The sequence below is a fragment of the Cricetulus griseus genome (assembly GCF_003668045.3).
Source record: "Cricetulus griseus strain 17A/GY chromosome 1 unlocalized genomic scaffold, alternate assembly CriGri-PICRH-1.0 chr1_1, whole genome shotgun sequence".
In the NCBI taxonomy this organism is placed as follows: Eukaryota; Metazoa; Chordata; class Mammalia; order Rodentia; family Cricetidae; genus Cricetulus; species Cricetulus griseus.
Window position 1 is genome coordinate 22,011,176 of NW_023276807.1, and position 22,029 is coordinate 22,033,204.

The following is a 22,029-nucleotide window of genomic DNA, read 5'->3' on the forward strand; positions in this document are numbered from 1 at the left end:
ATATGCCATTGGCTCCACATGTCTATATGGACTAGCTAATGACTTGAACAGTCCCTTATGGTAAATTAAGTGGATGCTTTCTAAAGAATATTGTTGTCTTCTCATATGCAACTGTGAACCTGGAGACCAAATAAGACACATCACAATAGACTTGAAAAAGAAGACGCAAATCCCCAAAAGTTTCTTCAAGTCAATTTCCCCCCATTTGTTCCCTTCTATAGAATGAAAGGCGGTATGCAAAAGCATGGGGAACAAAAAGTTAGTATAAATCGCCATTTATTAAGACTACAAATATTTATCAGACAGCATCCTCTTTCCAATAACCAGATCTATCAAGCACGTTATAGTTCTTTGAATAGCCTTCTAACTACCATTTGAGCATGTGTATTACATATACAGTATTATAACTGGCCAATTTGTATTTAATATTTACTGAGCCATTGGCACTTAATGTTCAACATCACAAGTTCACTAAAAACAACTCAAGTACACAACCGAAGAGTATTTTACTACATAAAAATGATAACCTGTAAGTCTTAAGCACAAACACTATCTTACAGTTTTAAGATTGTTTATGGCCATTTTCCATTTGTACCAAATTAATTACTCACTAACATTTCGTCTTTAGTGCTGTTTTTATACTCCCTTTCCCATGGTTACCAACATGCTTAAAGGCAATTCTCTTGATATTTGAAAATTTTTGTGTCATGAGAGATTTCCCACCAATATTTTAAACCTGGGGATTTTATACCTCAGAAACACTATGATATCTCCAAAATTAAATAATTCAATCACAGGTGATCTTTGAAGCAGAGATTTAAATTAAGCACATTTTGGCTCAGATCTAGTAATGTTTAAGCACAGCAATATTGGTTTAACCAGCTTGAGATATAAAGTATTTCATGCCGGTCACCAAATGATATGACTACTCACTCATACTCTCCTGACAGAAAACAGTTACCTAAAATCATCAGCAAGTTTATGTGCTCAGACTGGAAAATATTTTCATATTTCTTAACCAAACTTTGGCTATTTGGAGTAAGCATCAAATCATACGGCCATGGAAGCACCAAGTAGAAATAAATCAGAAATCATTTGCTCTTGACTAATATGCCAGTTTCTAAGAAACTTCAATCACCTACACATTCCCCTCCTAACAAGTTCTCTGATGGACACTATCCAACTTTTAAAACTACATCAAAGATCTGGAGATCTCTATTTTGCTAGGGATGCATCCCATGTCTGCCTGGGTTTAGCAGCTATCTTTCATGGAGAGCATTCACTAAGCACTTTTCTTTGCAAGTTTTTCAACAAATATTAGTGCTTAACTGCAATATACAATGGGTTGATTGTTCCTGCCATTTGAGATGTGCTAGTTTTGCATAACCTATCTGTAAGTGACTGTCCCCAACATTACTTACTGTATCTGTGGATCTTGTTGTACAGCCTCAGTATGCATCAGGTTTGTGTAATAGTTGGGTGAACTGATATTTGAAATTTTATTTTTTTTATTTCTTATGAGTATGATGTTATAGGATTGAGGAACATGTTTAATTACTTGATTTTTCTTTCCCTGTATTTGCTTATGTCACTCTGATTAAAATAAAAACACTTTGATGAAAAGATGGTTTCTTTGCATGCTTATCTTGTGTCATAGCTCTAGAAAGCATACACAATTTTTACATAATGTGCCATAGAGAACTCTAACAGATGCCTCCATTTCAAAAAACTATCTTCCAAATAGGAGGAAGGACAATCTAGATAAGTGGTATTAATCTATGTAGCCAAGTTGGAACCTTTCTCTTTTAAGACTGATTTATGGTAGAAATACAGAACTACATGCTAGAAACAATTGAAAGAAATCCCATAACTTAGATTTCATGATTGATTTAACCAAACAACTAATATATAGAAAATTGACATGAGAAACATTTGATATGAAAATACCTTTAGAACCTGTTCTTCTTTGGCCTGAGTTTCATAAACTAACTGAAAAGTTAACTTTGGACCTATTGTCTTTGTGTGGGACAAGTCTCAAGGGTGCAAGATGACACAGTAAGTACGTTAGCTCTGGTTGATAGTTCAAGTACATGTTGATGGAATAGCAAGCCAGGGTGTTTATGTAAATAGTGATAAAGTACTTGAGTGGACAGGAAATGTCGATTTTTAAGAATATAGTCTTTTTAAAAGGGAGAAGTGGGCTCTAATATACTAATATTGGGGGGTCTTAACTCGTTTTCTTCAATGGACAGATCATTCAGACAGAAAGTTTGCAAAAGAAAACCATCTGAACAGAATTATATTAAACTCAACAGACATTTACTGAACATTCCATCCAGTGGCAGTAGAAAAGACATTGTTGAGTTTTCCTTAATTGTGGGCATATTCACTGTGCTTTGTGTTAGGTTTTATATAGACAATCTTTGTCAAGTAGAGAAAGACATATCCCTCTCTTACCATTTCTTCCCTTTAGTCCTTCTCTTCGTTTCCCTAGCTGCTTCTGTACTGTTCTGCCCTAGTGTCTCTCTTGCATTCATGTCATATATACATATATGAATATAAATAAAGATGACTCTATGTACCCAAAAAGAGTCCTAGGACCCACAAGAGAGAAAACATATTTTTGTTTCTACATCGCATTTATATTACTTAATGTGATGAACTCCAGGTCTATCCATTTTCCAAGAAATGACATCATTGAGTTCTTCTTTATGGCTCTATAAAACTACATTGAATATACATCACATTTCACATTTTCCTTATCTGTTCATCTGTTGGCGAACACCTAGACAGATTGCCAAATTTTGTTATTGTGAAAGTTGCTGTTTAACAAACAGAGATATGTAGTTTTCTCTATGGTATGTTGACTGGTACACACCCAGAAGTACAATAGCTGGGACATATGGTTGTTCTATGTTTACATTTTAGAGACACTACTATACTGAATTCCACAGTGGTTAACCTAATTAACATTTGGATCAACAGTGTATAAGAGTTCACCCTTCCCCAGGTCCTCACTAGCATTTGCTGCTAGGCTGTTTCAATTTTTTGTTTTTAATAATAATGACTGGGAAGAGATGGAATTTTCATGTAGTTCATTTGCATTACCTTGATTACTAAAGTTACTGAGTATCTTTTAAATTTCTTAAAATTTGGGGGGAATTTTGTGCCACGTGTTTTCAACATATTTGCCTCCCCTCTCCCAAGCTCTCCTTACCCGTTCAATTTTGTGTCCTCATTTTTAAGAATCCATCAAATCCAATTTGTGCTACCTTCAATTTGTGGGCAACCACTGAAACATGGTCAGCCTACCAGGGACCATTCCCTCAAAGAAAACTAACTCTCCCTCCCTCATAGCTCTTCAACTAGGGGTGAGATTTTGTGCCCACATCCCCTCTCCACACTGGGAATTTTCACTAGGTTGAGCTTGCACAGGTTGTGTATTTCATCACAACTGCTGAGTTCCTATGTTCAACTGCTCCACTGAGTCTAGACAAGTATTTCATTCTAGTCACCCACTGCTTCTGACTCTTAAAATAGTTCTTCCCCTTTCCTGCAATGGTCCCCTAGTGTTTATGGTCATTTTCTGATATTGGATAGTTCCTGGCCACTCAAGTATGTTATCATGGGAAGCATAAACACGTTGTTTTCCTATTCTATCAACATCTAAAAATACCTTCTTGAAAACTGTCAATTCAATTCATCAGTATGAATTGGCTGATTGGGGGTTTTGGTATTTAGTTGAGTTCTTTATATATTCTAGATGTTAATCCTCTGTCAGTTATATAGCTAGCAAAGATTTTTCCCTATGCTTTAAGCCATCTAATTACTCTAATGATTGTTGCCTTCGATGTTCAAAAGCTCTTTTAACTTCATGAAATTCATGTCATTTCTTGAGTTATTGACTTTTTAGAAAGTCCTTGTATACCCCTGTCTCTTGGAGTCTCTTCACTATATTTTATTTAAATCGTTTCAATTTTTCAGGCCTTTTAGTGGAAATTCAAAAATAATTTTTAAAAAAGCCTGCAAGTACAAATAGCATAAAATTCAACCACTGTGTGTCTGTGCATATATCCAGAGAAGATTAAGTCATTTTAACAACAAACTCCTGTCTATTAGTAACAAACACTCCATGCCTATTGCAGCACTATGCAATAGCCAAACTACAGAACAAGTATGCATGCCCTGCAGTGGATGAATTGACAAAGCAATGTATCTTTGTATGTTCTGCCGTGAGAACAATGGTGTCTTATTGACAGGACTATAGATGGAAGTAGAGTTCATCATGTGACATGGAAAGACAAATGCCACACATTCTTGCTATTCTGTAAAAACTAAAATGGAATTGTGGTCCCTGGAGACAGGGGTGTGGGGAACAGGAGACAGAACAGAAAGACAGGGCCCTGAAACCCAGACTGGAGGAATTGCTTACAGTTCTTCCTTAACATATCAGGGTAACTGCTGGTTGAGATCATCTGTGACGAAATTCAAAATGACTAAAGCACACAATTCCAAACACACAGAATAATAATTGAAGAGGTGGAAATGAGTATTTCTCTGATTTAATTTTTATACATATGTGTTCAGTTACTATAATGCAGCCCTAAACTGTCTAAATTTTAAAACACTATGGCATCTTAGTTAAGTTGCTTTGTAAAACTTATAAACAATGGCGGAAGGTAAGTCATTTTTGCATCAATGAGGCTCCAAAAAAGGAGCTAATAACTTCTGACATGAAGGTAGGGTCCTAACCTAGAGACCAAGCAAGACGAGATTTACAGGGCTCTGTGAATGCTCTGAACTACTGTACAAAGGGCATGTGCATATGCACCTTGCATTCTTTTTTTTTAACAGAAAAACACAGACAAATTTATTTGATGAACAAATTGCAAAAATTTGCAGTAAAATTCTTTCTCATATTTTGTTGTTTTTCAGACAGGGTCTCACTGGGTAACTTTGTCTGGCCTGATGCCAGACATATGTAGACCAGGCTGGTCTCAAACTCATAGAAATCTGCCTGTCTCAGCCTCCTAAGTGATGGGATTGAAGGTGGGTGCCACCATTCCTGGATCACAATAAAATTTTTGTAAATTAGATGCAAGACAAGGTACCATGACCAATTGCTTTCATCTCAGGGATCCAAGCTTGACTCAATATACAGAAGTTAAGAAATACAGTACAAAACATCCATCAGGTTAAGGTAAAAACAAAACAAAAACACTTCAGTAGCTGTAAGAAAGCCTTTAACAAAGTTCCACATATGCCTGTGCATTCTTCTAGGGGAAATGAGTTCATAGTTTTCATTAGAATTTCAAAGAAATTCATTAAGACTCTCAGCACACACACAATACACACATCTGTCACAGGCTAACCCTATGGACCATTATTAGGAGCTTTTCAGATTTCTCTGGGTGGAAGAAACCAGTAATACAAATACACTTTTAGAAGTAGAAATAAGTCAAAAGTTTTAATGTATATAAACAAGTTCAATTAACATTTGACTGAATTTAACATGACTATTTATTTAGAAACATACAAAAGTTTATGAAACCATGTTTATTTGTTCTTTGGTACAACCAGAGATGTTACCTCAAACTTTTAAAATAAATAATGTCATCATTAAATTATGTATGTCAGGGCATTAAAATTAAGTCTTTGCTTTCACATAGACAATCTTAAAATATGAATGGGTTTGGGGTACATTACATACAAGTCACAAATTCAGAATAAAGATGGAAGCCACTGTATGATGTAAAGTGATCACTTCCGTGACACAGCCCTGATGGAAATTTTAAGCACCAATTTTATTGAATGCAGTGGGGTTTCTTCCTTACTATCCTAGTGATACCTAGTGATACTCGATATAACAATTAATAACCTGAAAACAGTATCTAAATTGAAATGAAGATAACTACAGCAACTGAGGTAAACTGGACAGTTGTTTTTGTTTGTTGACACAGTGGCCCACAATAAATCACATATTTATTCATAACACACTAAACTTCAAGATCCTTGGAGGACGATAAATTTGGCTAAAGGGAATGTGAATTTGATTTTTGTCTGATGACACTCCTGTCTTCCTTCCATGGACAAGGAACAAGACTTACTCAATAGCACCATTGTTTGAAATCTGATTGTCAAGTAGGACTTGTGTAATCATGTTGAAGATAAAACTTTTAGTCTTTGCCCTGGCTTCAGATGTTATATCTCCCCCCATGCTCCTCTACTAGGCAGGATTTGTATAGAGGGCCTATAATGCTAAGGCTTTCACTTCTCAGGCCCTTTGCTAAATGCTCGTTGACCAGACTGCAGGGTGCAAGAGGCTGGCTCACAGAAACCAGGAGGGCCTGGAGGACCTGGGGGTCCAGGCACACCAGGAATTCCTGCCACTCCTGGGGGACCTTGCTCTCCATCTCTGCCATTTTTCCCATAGCTGGCTGGGCCTGGATCACCTGAAATAGACAAAAACCCACACATGTGAGCAAGTTGTTGATTAACAGAAGACATTAGACCGCACAGCCTAGCAGTGTGAAACAAGATGCTTAGCAAATGCCCTTGGAGATCGTGCATGATGCTGAGATGGAAAACCCGTTGGTGAATGTGGGTTTCACAGAACTCAAAGGCAGAAAGTGATTTCAGCGTATGTCTCCCACATTTCCATCATGGTGTCCTCTAGCCATATGTGTCTACTGAATACTGAAATGTGGCTGGTCCAAACTTAGGTGAACGGTAGGTGTGAAATAAAGCTGGAATTTGAAGGCTACCAAAAGCTGCACCCAGCCTTCCAAGCATCATGCCTTAGCCCAGCACACTTCAGGATAGCAGGTCTTTCCATTAGTGGGTGCAGAACCAACTTTGCACTGCCTGGCATCAGGGGAGAATGTTATATCATGTATCACTAATGCCATCAAAAGATCAAAATTCAGAATTTTTAAGTGAAGTTTCTACTAAATTTGTCTCGCTTCATGTCATCACAAAGTGGAAAAATCTGAGGCTCATCATGTCAAGTCAGTGACTAGCTGTGTTATTAACGTCAACTTCACCTGACTCTGCACCTTGGCTACTGGAAGATTCAAGATGGCATGTGCTCTGTTGATTTGTGGCTCACATTGTCTTTCTCATGAGCAGAAGAAGATTCCTGATTTCTGACAGTGATCCATAATCCAGACAAAGGTAGAGATTAAATACACAGACTTTCAGGACAAATTGTTTTAAGTTCTAACTCTGCCGTTTATGAACAATTAAAATCAGCAAAACAAAAACAAAAAACAAACAAAATATCTAACTTTTATCATCCACAAACTGGGATGATGTGTGTTATCATTAAATTCTGTGATTGACAGCATCAGTTAAGTGAGGAAGATTATGGAATTTTGTAGGCAGCATGGTGTGATCTTCTAAAAGACATTAACAAGTAATATTTAAAAATTCCATAATCTTCCCCCAACATGAGTTTCACCACGGCGAGTTTCTTACAGACATTTCTGTTTTGTCATGCTTGCCCAATAGGGCACACAACCTGAGACAAGATATCCCATAACAAAGAGGACTTTCTATTGAATGCATCCCCCTTTGCATCAATAGTGCTTTCATTCTATTGTTACAAAAAATGATTCTAAGAAAGCAATGTAGAAGCAACTACATTCACTATGACAGCCTTGTGGCAGGGATCCTTACTCTGTCTCAGCTTTCTTATCTTAAGCACTCGTTGGAGAAATTGAAAGCCACACCTTCACATTCAATTACACACTTTCGTAGGTAGACGAACTCTCCCACTTTTCCCAGTGTCTTTGGTCTTTTTACTACTTTTGTGGTCTAATTACATACATCTTACTGTGATGACCTGGTCATATTAAATGGTATTATTATTACATGTCTCACATATTTTGTAGTAAAGGTGGGTGGGAGACCCTATTTACACACATCTCATTCTTCTGTGTGTATCACAGCAAGCCCAGCACGAAGCAGTGTTAGAGGGCAAACCATTAGCAAGATTTAAGGGAGAATAATTATCCTTGAATTATGCATCTCAAGGCTGTAGTTAGGCAGAAATGTGTTATTTCCAATAAATTATCTCATAGGCTTTGATCCAACTAGAAGTTGAGATGAGGCAGGTGATTATGCATTTCCTGTAATAGGAGAAAGGTTTTTTCCTCCCTCACTGCATCTACATATAGATAAGGCTGTCACAACAGCTGCAGCAGAGACCCCTCCATGCCTTGATGTCAGAGACAGTTAAAAGTTAAAGTAAGGTGATTTCTTTTTTAAAGAAATGGGTCACATCTAACTACATATAAAAGCTGATTTTCATGTACTTTATCGATAGGAATGGCCCACTGAGATATGTCAAATCTGTCCTGAAATCAGATCAAGACCAGGAGAAAATGGCCATGCTCACAGAAGAAGTCCAAAACCAAAGACCATGGGGGGTGTGGGGGGACGGCTAGACAGGTAGAGTAGATTAAGCCGACCTCAAGGCAGGGAACATAGATTAAGCCACCTCAACCCACAGACCAAATCTTATTTGTAAAAATAGCTATCTTAGAACATAGGTGTGCTCGTTTGTTTACATAGTATCTGTAGCTGTTTTTAGAAGGCAAAGCCATGGTTGACTGACTGTCACAGAGACCCCCCACACACACACTCAAAGCCAAGGACTGCAGCTCTATAGAGAGAAGGATCCTTGGCAACAAATGTCATCAACCAACAAGGTCTGGATTAGGAAATATCCCACTGTCTTTACTAAAAGAAAACAAATAGCATGAGAGTAATGAAAAGGACCATTAGTGTTCTGTGCCTATTTGGGGGAACGTAAAAGGGGGATGAGTGGGTGGTAGCTGGAGGATGGAGGTCCCCAGCCTTGCTCCTGCTATCAGCTACCACAGGGAAATATCAGCCAGGGCTTCAAATCAGACCTTCCCATTTTCGGTGTAAGCAACTGTTTCAAATTTTTATTTCACGTTAGTAAAATAGTCCCCTCCCTGAAACCTTAAGTTAAAGGAAATTTGTTCAGCCAGATGTGGTAGCCCACGCCTTTAATCCAAGCACATGGGAGGCAGAGGCAGGTGGATCTCTATGAATTTGAGGCCAGCATGTGCTCAACATAGAGAGTTCAAGGCCAGTTGGGAGTATATAGTAAGATGCTACACAAGCAAACAAACAAACAACAACAAAACCAGAAAGATTCTCACTTACATTCTCACACATAGTTTCCCAGCTAACACATTGGGAGTGGTGTGAGGATCTCACTCTGTAGATTAGGCTGGCCTCACTCACTATGTAGCCCAGGCTGGCCTCAAATTTCTGCCTCTGCCTCTGCCTCTGCCTCTGCCTCTGCCTCTGCCTCTGCCTCTGCCTCTGCCTCTGCCGCCTCTGCCTCTGCCTCTGCCTCTGCCTCTGCCTCCCAACTGCTAGGATTACAGGCAGGACCTACTACACCTGGCTCTGATCCAACACATTTTATGGGACATGGGCATTTTTTTTAACTTGCTGAGTGTATTCAAACTTCTTCTTGACCTTTGAGGGTAGAGTCAGTGACACTGTCCTTTCTATAGTAGACTCACCTTAGAAGATGCACAGTTATCCCTAGTCAAGTGGACTAGCAATGTACACCCTTGTAGCTATGGATGACATCATCATCACCAGCACTATATAGTGCCCTTCTCTTACATTTCAAATGCTGTGTGCATTGTTGACCTCATTTTCCTTATATGGAAACATAGTTAAGAAGACTAATCTCCAAGTCACAGATCTAGAAAACACTGTAGTTAGTGATAAGGGCCCTTTACCACTACTCTAGCTGAACTAACTTTCCATAAATAATGTTAGACTAACTCTCCTGAGGTTATGGTTGTGCTGGTGGTGATGGTGGTGGTGGTGAATTTGTTGGGTCTAAACTGACTAGGAAATAAAAAAGAGACACAATAACAAAAGTTTAGGATTGATTTTTGGTTTTTAGGTCTCTATCATGAGAAACTAATATATTTTAGTGGGTTTTGCCCTGTGTTACTGCCTCAGGTCAGGTACTCGCCTTACCACAACAGCTTATCAGTTAGGGCCCCTTGGGGCCCTAACTCCACAGCTATGCTCTCCAGAATGCTCTAGACTTATTGAGAGGGAGCCTCACTTTGAGGTGACAGTATCTTACAGTTGGAGATGATTCACTGTAACTGTTCACAAAGTGGAAACAAACGCTTGGTGTAGCAGCTACATTAGAGTGTCTGTCTATGTGTGCTAAGAAGAGAAGACTAGGATCTGAAAAGCCTCCCCCACCCACCACCCCATGCCTTGTGCAGCCTGTGGTTCTGCTGACTACACCAACTACGTAATGATTACACAGCTTTCTGAAATATCAACAGCCACACTTCCGAAAGTTGACATGATTAAAAGAAATCAATTAAAAGGAATGTTTATATCGTTCTCTGTGCAGACACTAGAGGGCAGGCATGTTACACTGATGGCGACAGAGCCTTTTTCCCCTACTTTATAACATGAAACTGTATACATACAAATGAAGGAAACAGACGAGCTGGTAATTGTCAGCGTTAAACAGGAAATCTGATGATGAATGGAATGGCTATTTAATCACTGGGGATTACCCCAAAGTTACATTTTTCGTTTTCTATGCGGAGCTTACATCTGTGGTATTTCACAAGGTTCTTCATTTAATTTATTCCTTTCCCCGGTGAGTTTGAATGCACAGAGAAGTCGGGGTTTATTCTTAAATATTTTTCCTTGAAATGCCCTGAGTTCTGAGTTACTGGTCACACATGGGCAGTTTCAGTGGCAGCGGGCGTGCAGGGATGTCCCTTAATGAGATGACCTAACTCAGCAACAGCCCTAGCTAGCTATGGTGAGAGAATGAAGAAAAGAGGGATTAAAGGCCCAGGGGTTGTTTATGAGATTCGCACAGCTCTGAGAGAGGCAGAAAAGTAAGAGATCGGGGATATGCCTGCATCAGGTAACTATGGCGACAAAGACAAAGTAATCACATTAGAAAAGCTGTCATTTTGTCTTTTACATGAACCTAGACTCAGGAAGCACAAATATCTCCCTCAACCACTTACATCTGGAGATGCCTTTGGCCAGTCTGCATATGCCCAAATATAAAGAAAGGATTAGCTACAGCTAATTCTCAGTGTGGGGCTTAGCAAGGCCCTGCTCTGTGGGCTTTACATGTATAAGCATGTGTGCATATTCTCCTAGATAAGCCCACTAGGGGATATGGTTCTGCCTCCTGTTCCAAAGAAAGAAGTGAGAGCAGTGACCTCTGGAAATAAGGAAGAGAGGGGCCCACAACTCCTAGGAGCTTGCACCCAGGACCACAGCCCTTAAATATTTATCCCTTCAAGTTCAACTCTAACAAACTATACAGCATACGCCTGCTTTTAAATAACAAGGCACTATAGGCCAAAATGATAGTCAACATTCCAATAATGACATACGGTCTATAATAAACACAAAAATCCCAGAATGTGCAATGCTAACACTGAACAAATTGAGAGATGCTTTTGTGAAGGGAGACAGTGAAAACAACACAGAAAAAAAAACAGGGACTCTAACAACTGAAAGATATTGAAGATACTTACTCCAGTTCTTAAATAGTAGGTATGCCTTAAATAGTAGGCTCCGATGAGCCCCTTCTAGGTTGTCCAATGAAGACTAGTTAGCCCTTAAGGCATACATATTGCACGAGCTATGATGAAATTCCACTCAGTAGGATTTAAATCCCAAATGTGACAATAGTGACAACCAAGAGGGGTTCTTTAACGGAGACCATCACAGAAAACCACAACTGGACACAACGGAAGCACAGATAACTAATTGTGGGAACTCTGGCCCCAATGGATATGTCTACATTACAGCTCCTGGATCTATGGCTCAGGGAACATGGAGGAAGAAAGTGTGGATTGTGAGAGCCAGAACGCCAGGAAGCCTTCTGTGAAACTGTCTCCTGGAGGTAGCTACATAAAAAAGACTGGAACAACAACATTATTGATGGACATGTTAATGTTGAAGTGGGGGGTTCTCAGGGCCCCACCCAAAGAACTAATGACTGATGAGAATTAACACTCTCCCTCCGATGAGCCCCTTCTAGGTTGTCCAATGAAGACTAGTTAGCCCTTAAGGCATACATATTATATATCACCACCACCACACTCAACAGGCTGTATTACCATGTGCATACATATACATGTATATGTGAGTGTATGTAACAGTCATAATCAAAGAAAAAGAGGCCAACAATAATAGTCATGGTGAACATGGGAGGGGTTGGACAGAGAGCACGTGGGGAGGTTGGAGAGAGGAAAGGAGGGGAGAAAATGATGCAATTCTAATTCAATTAAAAAGGTGTTTTAAAAATGAAACTTAAAAATTAAAGCTTAAATAGAAGGGAGAAAGTGATATATCTATATTTTAATTAAAAATTTAAAAAGTAAAGCTCTCAGGGGGCAATATTTCTTTCAGGTAAAATGTGTATTTACCCAGAAGATTCCAAACAGGTTCCTGGGCAGAATTCTTTTGAGGTTCCCTCTAGGTCACAAAATTATACTAGCATTATATTTGGGAAGTACCACAAAATCACATTCTAAGTTCTATTAGGAAATTTGTTTTTAAAATTTCATCCTCATGGTGGGCAACTGGCCAGTGAAATGACCATAGTGATCAGTTCTCAGTGATGGCACAGAGTCAAAGCAGTGTCGTGAAAGGAAGGCCAGCGTCTGGGCAGGGAGCTAATTGAGGGCAAGGTTCCTTGCTGCTGCAGATTAAGCCAGCAGGAGCAAAGGCTGTAAGGGCTTCACTAAGTTTCTGCTTTCCCCTTAGCTCCCTCGTCAATGTCAAAAGCAAAACTGAACTAATAGACAGCATTGCTTGGCAACTGTTATGGTCAGAAACTGTCCTAACTTTACATGACTGCTTGTTTGTAGTTCTCACAATTACATCATCAGAAGGATGCCCCTGGTGTTTTGTAAATAAGTAAACTGAGGCACAGAGAGAAACTAATTGGCCCAGTACCATAAGGTTAAGAAACCGTGGCCTGATTTGAACCCAGGATTTCTGGATGGTGGGACCTATGATTTCAGGCAGGAAATCTCTTGTCAGGGACTTGTCTGACTCAATTAGCCAAATATATTCACAATGCAGAGAGGAGAATGTGAACCTGGCTGAACAACACAAGCCTGGGCATGGCACCCTGTGGAGGGAGAAACACAGACCCTGAAGTCTACTGACACACACAGAGAACCACCAGCAGCAGAACTTCCCTCTCCAGTGACCAAGATTTGGAAGCTTAGCCTATATTTTTGAAAATTAATCTGAAGCTCAAAATTCATCAAATGATTTCATTGTTTCTTCAAAGCAACAAAGCCCTCCCCCAAGAAAGCTGAGGTGAAGGTAGGCAGAGGTGGAGAAGAGATAGAACCAGTGTGAGAAAGATGGAAGAAAAGGAGAGATGTCCCCTGGGGGGAAAAAAAGGAGTAGATAGCTTCAAGCCCCATATGATGCCCACTGTTAAAGGGGAAGTACTCATTGCGAGAACTCTTTCTTTCCTCTAATCATCTGTCAACAAACCCATATTTCATTGTGTGCTAAACCCATTTCTTGATCTTTTGAAGTCCAACTAGACTTTCCTTTTTCCAACCATAAAATTACTAATTCACAAAAATATCTGGACAGGTGCAGGAATCACAGTTTCCGATTGGCTGCATTTGAGCTCTCTCCAAATGCAACCTCCCTCCTGTATTTTAATAAGAAAGCAATCCCCAAGAGCAATGAAAGGGATAATTGAAAAGCAAGGACCTTTTTTTATTTTTTTGCTATAATTATATAATTATAGCCGTGATTAAATATGTAACCCCTGGCAGAATTATAAAATGGTAATTTCTTCTCTTAAACTTCCCTAAACTAAATTTTCCAAATCCATGATTGAAACAAGCAACTCCTTGTTTTCTTTTCTCTCCCTACTGCCTCTCTGTCCTTAACTCTGCCTGTTACAATCAACTAGATTCCCCAAACCTCCCCCAGCAATGCTTTAGCCACCAGGAGCGGGCAGCTTGCACATCCTACCCACTGACACAGCCTTTGGGTCCACACTGTTGCTTCAGTGGTTGGGTTTACAAGTCGTCTCCCCAGTGGATGAGTACATTTCAGGCCAGACCCCAGCACCAGAGCAGTCCGTGTATAAAGAGAACACAGAATGCTCCGGGAAAGGGCCCTGCTCCTCACAGACATGGCTCTGTCACTTTGGCCCACACAGCTGTGACCTGCTCCAATGTGGAGCTCTTGGCAACTATGAGACAAGTTTGTTTTGGGCAGAGTGGATATTTGGAGGGTCTGGGTGTTTGAAAGGAGAGCTTTTAAAATGAAATTTCAGTTACTCCTTGTACCATGTGAATAACTGAGAACTTGGATTCCTTTTACAACTACTCCAGATTTTGCAAAATGTCAGGCTGTAACTTGATGGTAGAACACTTGCCTAGTGTGTGTCAGGCCCTGAGCTTGATCCCAGCACCATTGACTAATAATGATGATTAATAATTAGAATAAAACAACAAGGAATGATCACCTGGGCTAGACATGGATACAATTTCACTCAGTGCAATTTTTATAACAAATGGAGTATGAATGGACCTTTCTACTATTTTCCTTAAAAGCACATCTTTAAGAAATTAATAGTTCAAGCCTTGACATGTGTCTGCTCAAAGGGAATGCAGGCTTGGTTTCCAAATTGTTTAATTCTTCATTAAAGCTAGGGTGGAAACTATGTGCCCACCACCATGCTCACTTGATAAGTTTAAGTGACTGGTCAGTACTTCCTTTAAAACACTGCTTGGCTCGTGTTCTATACTTTCTCTCCCACCCTCCCACCCTCCCACCCTCCCACCACCCACCTCCCATCTCACCCCCCACCCTGGCTTCTTCCCCCTTTACTCTACTGCAGAGCTCACTTACCTGGGAGACCTATGGCTCCAGGCAAACCCTTGGGACCTCTTCCTGGAGGGCCACGTTCTCCTTTTTCTCCCAAGTCACCTGCATTTCATTAAAGAAATGTTATGCTTCTATGCATCAATAAATTTCTGTATTTTAAACTTTAAGAAAGACACAAACTCATAAAGCAAAAGTCATGACTTTGCTATCATAATAGACATGCAGCAAGGCCAAAATTGTATCAACAGACCCAAGAAGAAAAAACAAAACAAAATACAAATGATTGATCTATAAAATGACATTTTACAAAACTGGATTGCATCTTTAGTAAAACATATGATAAGATAACAGTCAATGGATCCCTCCTTGATAGGATCAAATCTTTCTCAACCTGGAAGCATAACCCTTGACAGCGGCCCTGCCCCAGGAAGAGCAAGAGTATTCTATTCCCACTATTGTGCATCATTTAGTTTGAGGAATTAAAACCATTTCTGATTTGGGGTAATAAGAACATGTATTTTAAAGATGAGAATCAATTCAAAGACTATTACAAACAATAAATGAACTCAGTAATCTAGCGGGATACAAAATTAATGGACAAAAATCAATTGTTTTCACATATACCAAGAGCCACCAGTTATGAGAAATGGCAAAGAAGTACTATTTATAGTAGCAATTAAAATACTAAACAACTAGACACTGGCTTAATGAAAATGTTCAAGTAAAACATGAAAGAAATAGAGCATTTCTAATGGATACGAAAAGGCTTGAAAAAAATGTTCTGGAGTAGAATGACAGCCCAATAAATAGTTATCATTTCTCCCTAAGCTGATTATTGATTACAATCCCAGTTTTTAAAGCACACTTAAACCAGAGTAGACAATTCTGGTTTATATTTTTAAAACCACATAAGCTGAAATAGCCATAAACCTCATTCAAGGAAAATAGCATGAGGGACTTAATCCCACCAGTTACTATACTAATTATAATGGTGCAGTACATGAGACACTGGTTTATAACAAACATGGCATCTTTTATCTTAAAATTTCTTTTATCATTTTGTGTGTGTGTGTGTGTGTGTGTGTGTGTGTCCTGCAAACACCAGAAGGCAGAGTCCCCTAGAACCGGGGTTACAGATTTCATGTGAACATCCTGATGTGGATGCCTAGAACTGAGCTTTGGTCCTCTGCAAGAACAGCAAGTGCTTTTGACTTCTGAGCCATCTCTCCAGCCCCAAAGGTGGCATCTTAATTAAGTAGAGAACATTAGCAAGTCCTCAAATGTTTAGAAAAAGTGAGTAGTCCACTAGGAAAAGGGGTTACAGCTAAATCTCTATCACACAATAGAACAAATTACAAATGGATCAAATGTCTAAAAACCATAGAAAAACAAGGGGCCGGGGACATGGCTCAGTGGATAAGAGCACCTTGTGTTCTTGCAGAGGACTCAGGTTCAGTTCTTAGAACCACATCAGGTACCTCACCTGTATCTCCACTTCCAGGAGCTCCAGCACCCCCTACGGCCCCCACAGGCATAGAGAGAGCACACACATGGTGCACATGTATATAATCAAGTACATATACATACACAAACAATAAAAACAGGTTTTAAAAGAATGAGCAAACTACATGATTAGGCAGTCATGAAAAGGAAACAAAAATGATTACATAGATGAGAGCACTCCTGGATTTGCTTTCATAAATAAACACAAAATTAAAAAGTAACAAAGGTGCTTAACCTATAAAATTAGCAAAAGTTCCTTGTATAGATGAAACATATCAAGGTTATAGAAAAATACAGAACTATATATTGCTGAGGAAAGTACAAACTGGTATAACCTTATTTGGAGTGGGTATGGCAATAATAATCAAATTGTAAGTGGAAGCTCCATGTTGCCCAGGAACTCCCAGAAATTTACTCTCAAAACAGTAAAATAATTTTGGTATGGAGATGGAATCAGAAGTATAAATGGAGTCTGTGTTGCTATTTTACATCAAGATGAAATATGTGCACTGCCTGGCTACAGCAAGAGAAGACTAGAAACAGTCAAAAGGATCATCAAAGGTAAACACTGAGTTACTGCCGCAGAATAGACAGCTACACAGCTGGGGGAAACCACAGGACTCTCTTTGGAACAGTCTCCTGGACATACTGTTAAATGAAAATCAAATGAGGTCCGGATTGCTTACTAAAGGACAAGGTGTCTCTGTTCATAAGGGGTAGAGAAAGCAAGTGTCCCAGATGTCTATAGCATTGCTCGTAGGGATCTGAAGGAAGCCAATGGGTTTCTTTATCATAAGAATGACAAAGGACCTAAGTATATGGGAAACTTGTGGGAGAAATTCTTTACTAAATACCTCTCTCACATTTAAGTTTTTTGAGCAATGTAAGCGTGGTATCATCAAAAATAAACTTATTTTAAAAATTAAAGTGTGCTATCACACGTGTCTCTCACTTCTGACCCAGAGTTAGTTGGTAATCTGTGGATGGCAACCAAATATGTACAAGACATTTATGAGACAGTTGCTTGAAGGAACCTGGGACCTCTGCAGAATACCACTGCAAAATGTTCTCACGTGTAAATAAAATATCCAAATATGTATGCAGATGAAAAAGCCTTAGGTTGGGTATGACGTGAAAGCCAGGCTGAGAAGAAAGGCAGGAAGCTGGGCGTTCTCGTGGCTCTCTGGATGTTGTTCATTTCTCTTTTATTATTCAAAGCTAGAACTGATGTTCTGCTTCCCCCCACACACACCCTCAAGAGCAAATTAATACAGGAAAGGTGTGAGTCACAGTTGTAACATGTATTTTCTCACACCTTCACTTCCATACTGTCACATCTGTTTGACTCACACTAAAATATCTAAAAATGCACAGCCTTATTCAAAGGAGTTTAAAATTAATCCTAACTGTGAAATTTAAAAATAAGATTTGCGGCCTGAAAGTAAAGCGAGCAGAAGGCCAGTTTGTTGTCGCTCTCATGAGCTCTGCTCCACCATACATACAGGGGGTGCAGGCTGCATGAATACTAGTCCTGCATGTGTGTAATTATACATGTTATGGTATCAGGGAGAATGACTCATGTGGACTAGGATGTCACTTTGCATTGGTGAGGGAGGGGCCACTTGGGAAGGAAGACAAGCTCTTACTCAAATGTTCCACTGTCAAGAAGAAAAACTAAGAAGAAACTAAAACTAACTACGGCTAAGACATAGCCTGGACTATCAAAAGCCTTAGTAAAAAGTGTAGCTTCTTATTTCTCTGAGAAAAGACTCAAAAGTGGCTATATGATAGAGTGAGCCTAGTGTCATCTCCTTTTGTTAGGTAAAAGTGGGGGAAAGGGACATCCATATTGAATTGCATCTCTAATGACTCGAAATTTACATTTCAGCATAGTGGAATGTATTTCCTCGGGGGAAATTTTAAGCTGCAAGCTTCTGAATAGTAGAATAAATATTTTTATGAAATATTACTCTTCTGTATGTGGTGAGATAAAGCCAAGGTCAGTTACTGAGAACTGTCTATTTCTTAATTGTTTGTAGTGTTGATTAATAAAGAAAATCCAATTTCCCTGCCTGCCTCCACCCCAGATTTCAGAAGTAAATCCTTATGAAAACGCTAATGTAAAGGAATCAAGTAAGGAAGGAATGGAGGGCTGTGGATGAAGGACTGTATCTGGATGGATGATAGACTATATTTTGGATACTGAAGAAGGAAGACTCCTCTGCCGTCCAGTGGGCAATGACAAATGAGCCTCGTGCTAGAGGTCTCTCTTGGGTTTCAAATACAGAAACACACTTTTCTTCCTTTCCCAGACCTGTTCAACACAGTCACAGTCCGGTGCCGCCAACCACTCCAACATACCGGGCTACACGTTAAAACCACCTCGGGGATATTGTAAACTCCCAAAGCCCAGACCAACTGATTGTTAAACTCTGCAAGGGGAGAGCCCACGCCTGGATTGTTTATAGAATTCCTAGGGTGATTCCTTGTGCTGCCAAGGCTGGAGGAGGTGGCCTCACAGGCTGCCTGGAAGAGAGTTTCATTACTAGCACAAAGTCAACATCTGAACCAATCACTTGTTTGTCAAACCAGGCATGTGATTTGTGTGTTTATGTGATTAATTTCCTTAGACCATCTAAGGAACTTGGGTGACACACCAATGTTTGACCAATTCAGCTCTGCTAAGAATCTCTTGAGCCCAAGTACTAGGCTGCACCCACAGTTTCTGACTCGGTGTGTCTGGGGTGGGACAGAGGACTGGAGACCATAGGGTCTCAGGAGCCTTTCACACCACTGTTCTTGACGTGAGGGGAAGACTGCATCAATGCCTGTGGCAGGGTTACAACAGGCCCAAACAACTCAATAACCTGCCCAAGCCAGTGGATTTTCTGACACGGTCTTCAGAGTGGATGGGACTACCCATAATATCATCGGCACAGAGTCCTGAGATAGTAGCTAAAAAGGACAAAGATGAATACGCACATGCCATGTCCTGAGAAAACCACAGTGCTCTGTAAGATGGATGCCCCTTCCCTCTTCCTCATCTCTCCAGACTTACAAGAGTCCCAATTAGAGACCATTTTTTAACATGCAGCTCCGCACATGCCAAAGAAAGTAATTAAATGAATTGTTCCAACTGAAGGGGTAGTTAGCCAACCACATCAACAACTCATTTATAGATCCAAAGAGGCAGCTGGCTTTTCCTCTGACCATTCAACAGTAATATTTGTCCCTAATTGGAGCACCACAGTGTTTAAAATAATGGTGGGATCCTCTTGTTTTTTATGTCATATCCTTCTGAAGTCCCTTGGAGAGATGTCAGTAACTGTCACAACACAGAAACTCCTCACTTTACTCAATTCTCCATAAATTATCTGGGGTGCACAAACTTCGGCTGACATACTCACCTCAACTAGCAAAAGCTGTCTGAGGCACCCTGTCCTTCTGTAAGCTCTGCAAAATGTCTTACTCTCTCACAAACCTGTGTTATGTTTTGCTTTTGCAACATTTCCTGGATACAAGCACTTGGCTTGCTTCAAATTAAGGAAGGAATCAAGTTAGATCGCACCCTCAGGCTGAAAGTTCATCAAAAGTAGAAGTAAGAAGCTAACTTTTGAAAGCGCTGGAGGACAGTGCTAATCCGTGACACAATGTGCCTTTGCTAGTTTAACAGATACCAACATCCTTAGAAAAGATGCCACATTATGAAAAGCCCTACAGTGACTTTAGAGTCTAGAAATTTTCTGTGAGTGTGTGAGCTTGGGTGCAGATCACACATCTAAGGAAAATAGGCAGCAAGTGTTACCTTGCACCTGAGCAAAATAGCTTACCTTGGGGATACAGAGATGGTTCTGTGGTTAAGAGGATACTGCTCTTGGGAAAGACTTGAGTTTACTTCCCATCACCCACATTGGACACCTCACAAACTTACCTGCAGCTCTAGCTCCAGGGGGTCTGATTCCCTCTCTGGCTTCTATGGGAGCCCCCATATGCACAGACACATACACATAATTAAAAATAAAATAAAACTTAAAAAGAAATACCTTTAGGTCCTCTTAAGCCAAGAGCACCAGGAGGACCCTTAATGCCTGGGAGGCCACGAAGTCCCATCTGACCGGGGAAACCATGCTCTCCAGGGGGGCCTGGAGGTCCAGGAGGGCCAGGCCTCCCAGGAAGACCAGAGGCTCCTACATCTGGTCTCTTGAGGCTAGCAGCCATTTCAGCAAAATGCTCTGAAAGAGAAACAAACAAACAAAAACCCAAGTAACAAAAATGGAAGTGGCTAAAATGAAGAGAATGCCATTTCCGGTGGCTTTTATCTATATGTGACACCAAGAAAGAAACAAAGTTGTGTGTTTTCCCACAGGCTTCTAGTCAGGAAGCATCATTGGTGCCCTGGATCTGTCCATCTGGTCCAGCTGTTTTGATGCTCGGGGTGAGGGGATTAAACTTCAGGGCTTTGAGATGGGTAGTGGCCCAGAACCTGGAGAATGCCTCCTGAATCCTGTCTGGTACTAGGTGAAACCCCAGCAAGTGAAGAAAATGAGTTTCTTATCATGGATGGTAATGTTGTCTTGGAGCTTTTAAAAAACCAAAGCCTTGCTCAAAATTAGGGTTCAGACACTCTTTGAGGTCAAGCATCCAAACTAAAGGCCTTTTGGTTCAAAGCAATTCTATAATCTGAAATATCATGAGAATTCATGGCTTCTAATAAATCCTTCCCCTCCAATTTATTTTCATGCTTTGAATAAATAACAATCATTAAAAATAACCTTCCTTGGAAGTGGCCACAGTTTGTCTTAAAAATTAATACCTCTGTGGGCTTCTTACATACATTCAGAACCAGCTGTTAAATCCGTGGAAGGCCAGAAAATCCACTCCATTAAAATGCTCTGCGGCAAGCATTCTAGTGCAGTATTGTTTTTAAAGCTTTAGGGTATGAAAAAGAACAAGAATTGGAAACAAATTTCTATCCTATATTTTATTTAAGTATGATTACTTTGAATTCCTTAATTTAATAAACATGAAATTATAATTTTCCAGATATGTTAGTGGTGCTTAAAGCTCAGATGGGAGCCAAACTAAAATGTGTGTGGTGAAAAGATTTATATTGGTTTCCACATAAAGAAGCATTCATTTCATGCTCACCTGCTTCTAGAAAACTCTACAAGTCTGCTAGACAGGGTGGACTGTCTATTGGCACATGAAAGATGGGCATTTCTTCTAGACACAGTTCTACCATAATAAAAAGGTTTTCTGTAGACTGCCAACATTAGTGTCTCCTCAGTGTGGGGGTATTTTTGCACATATTCATTTCCTGTGTGGTTTTATAACTAGGCAAACTCTAAAATGAATAATTATTTCCATAGCTGTAGATAAATTTAGATAAAAATTAACAATTGAAGAAATGCTTCATTATTTTTGGAAAACTGCTAGTTGTTACTTTTTAAATATATGTACTACTTGGGTATAAATAATGTCCTAATGCTATTTGGGGGCACTAACCCTGTGACCTTGTTCTCACATAATTTATAGAGAGCCTAGGACCATGCCAGATATACAGGAGGGGGGGGATGCCTAAGAATCTGTGTTGCCAAT

General features: G+C 39.8%; 1 protein-coding gene across 1 annotated transcript in view; it reads right to left on the reverse strand.

Annotated features, from left to right (window-relative positions):
- Positions 1 to 5,943: 5,943 nt before the first annotated feature.
- The window catches only part of Col9a1 (collagen type IX alpha 1 chain), an 83,697-nt gene continuing 67,611 nt past the window's right edge, over positions 5,944 to 22,029 (reverse strand). Inside the window, exons 36-38 of the mRNA XM_027392772.2 lie at positions 20,475 to 20,663; positions 14,953 to 15,030; positions 5,944 to 6,452 (exon numbers count right to left, since the gene is read on the reverse strand). Of these exons, the coding sequence (XP_027248573.1) occupies positions 6,268 to 6,452; positions 14,953 to 15,030; positions 20,475 to 20,663 (452 nt within the window). The 3' untranslated portion in view covers positions 5,944 to 6,267. The remainder of the gene's footprint in view (positions 6,453 to 14,952; positions 15,031 to 20,474; positions 20,664 to 22,029) is intronic.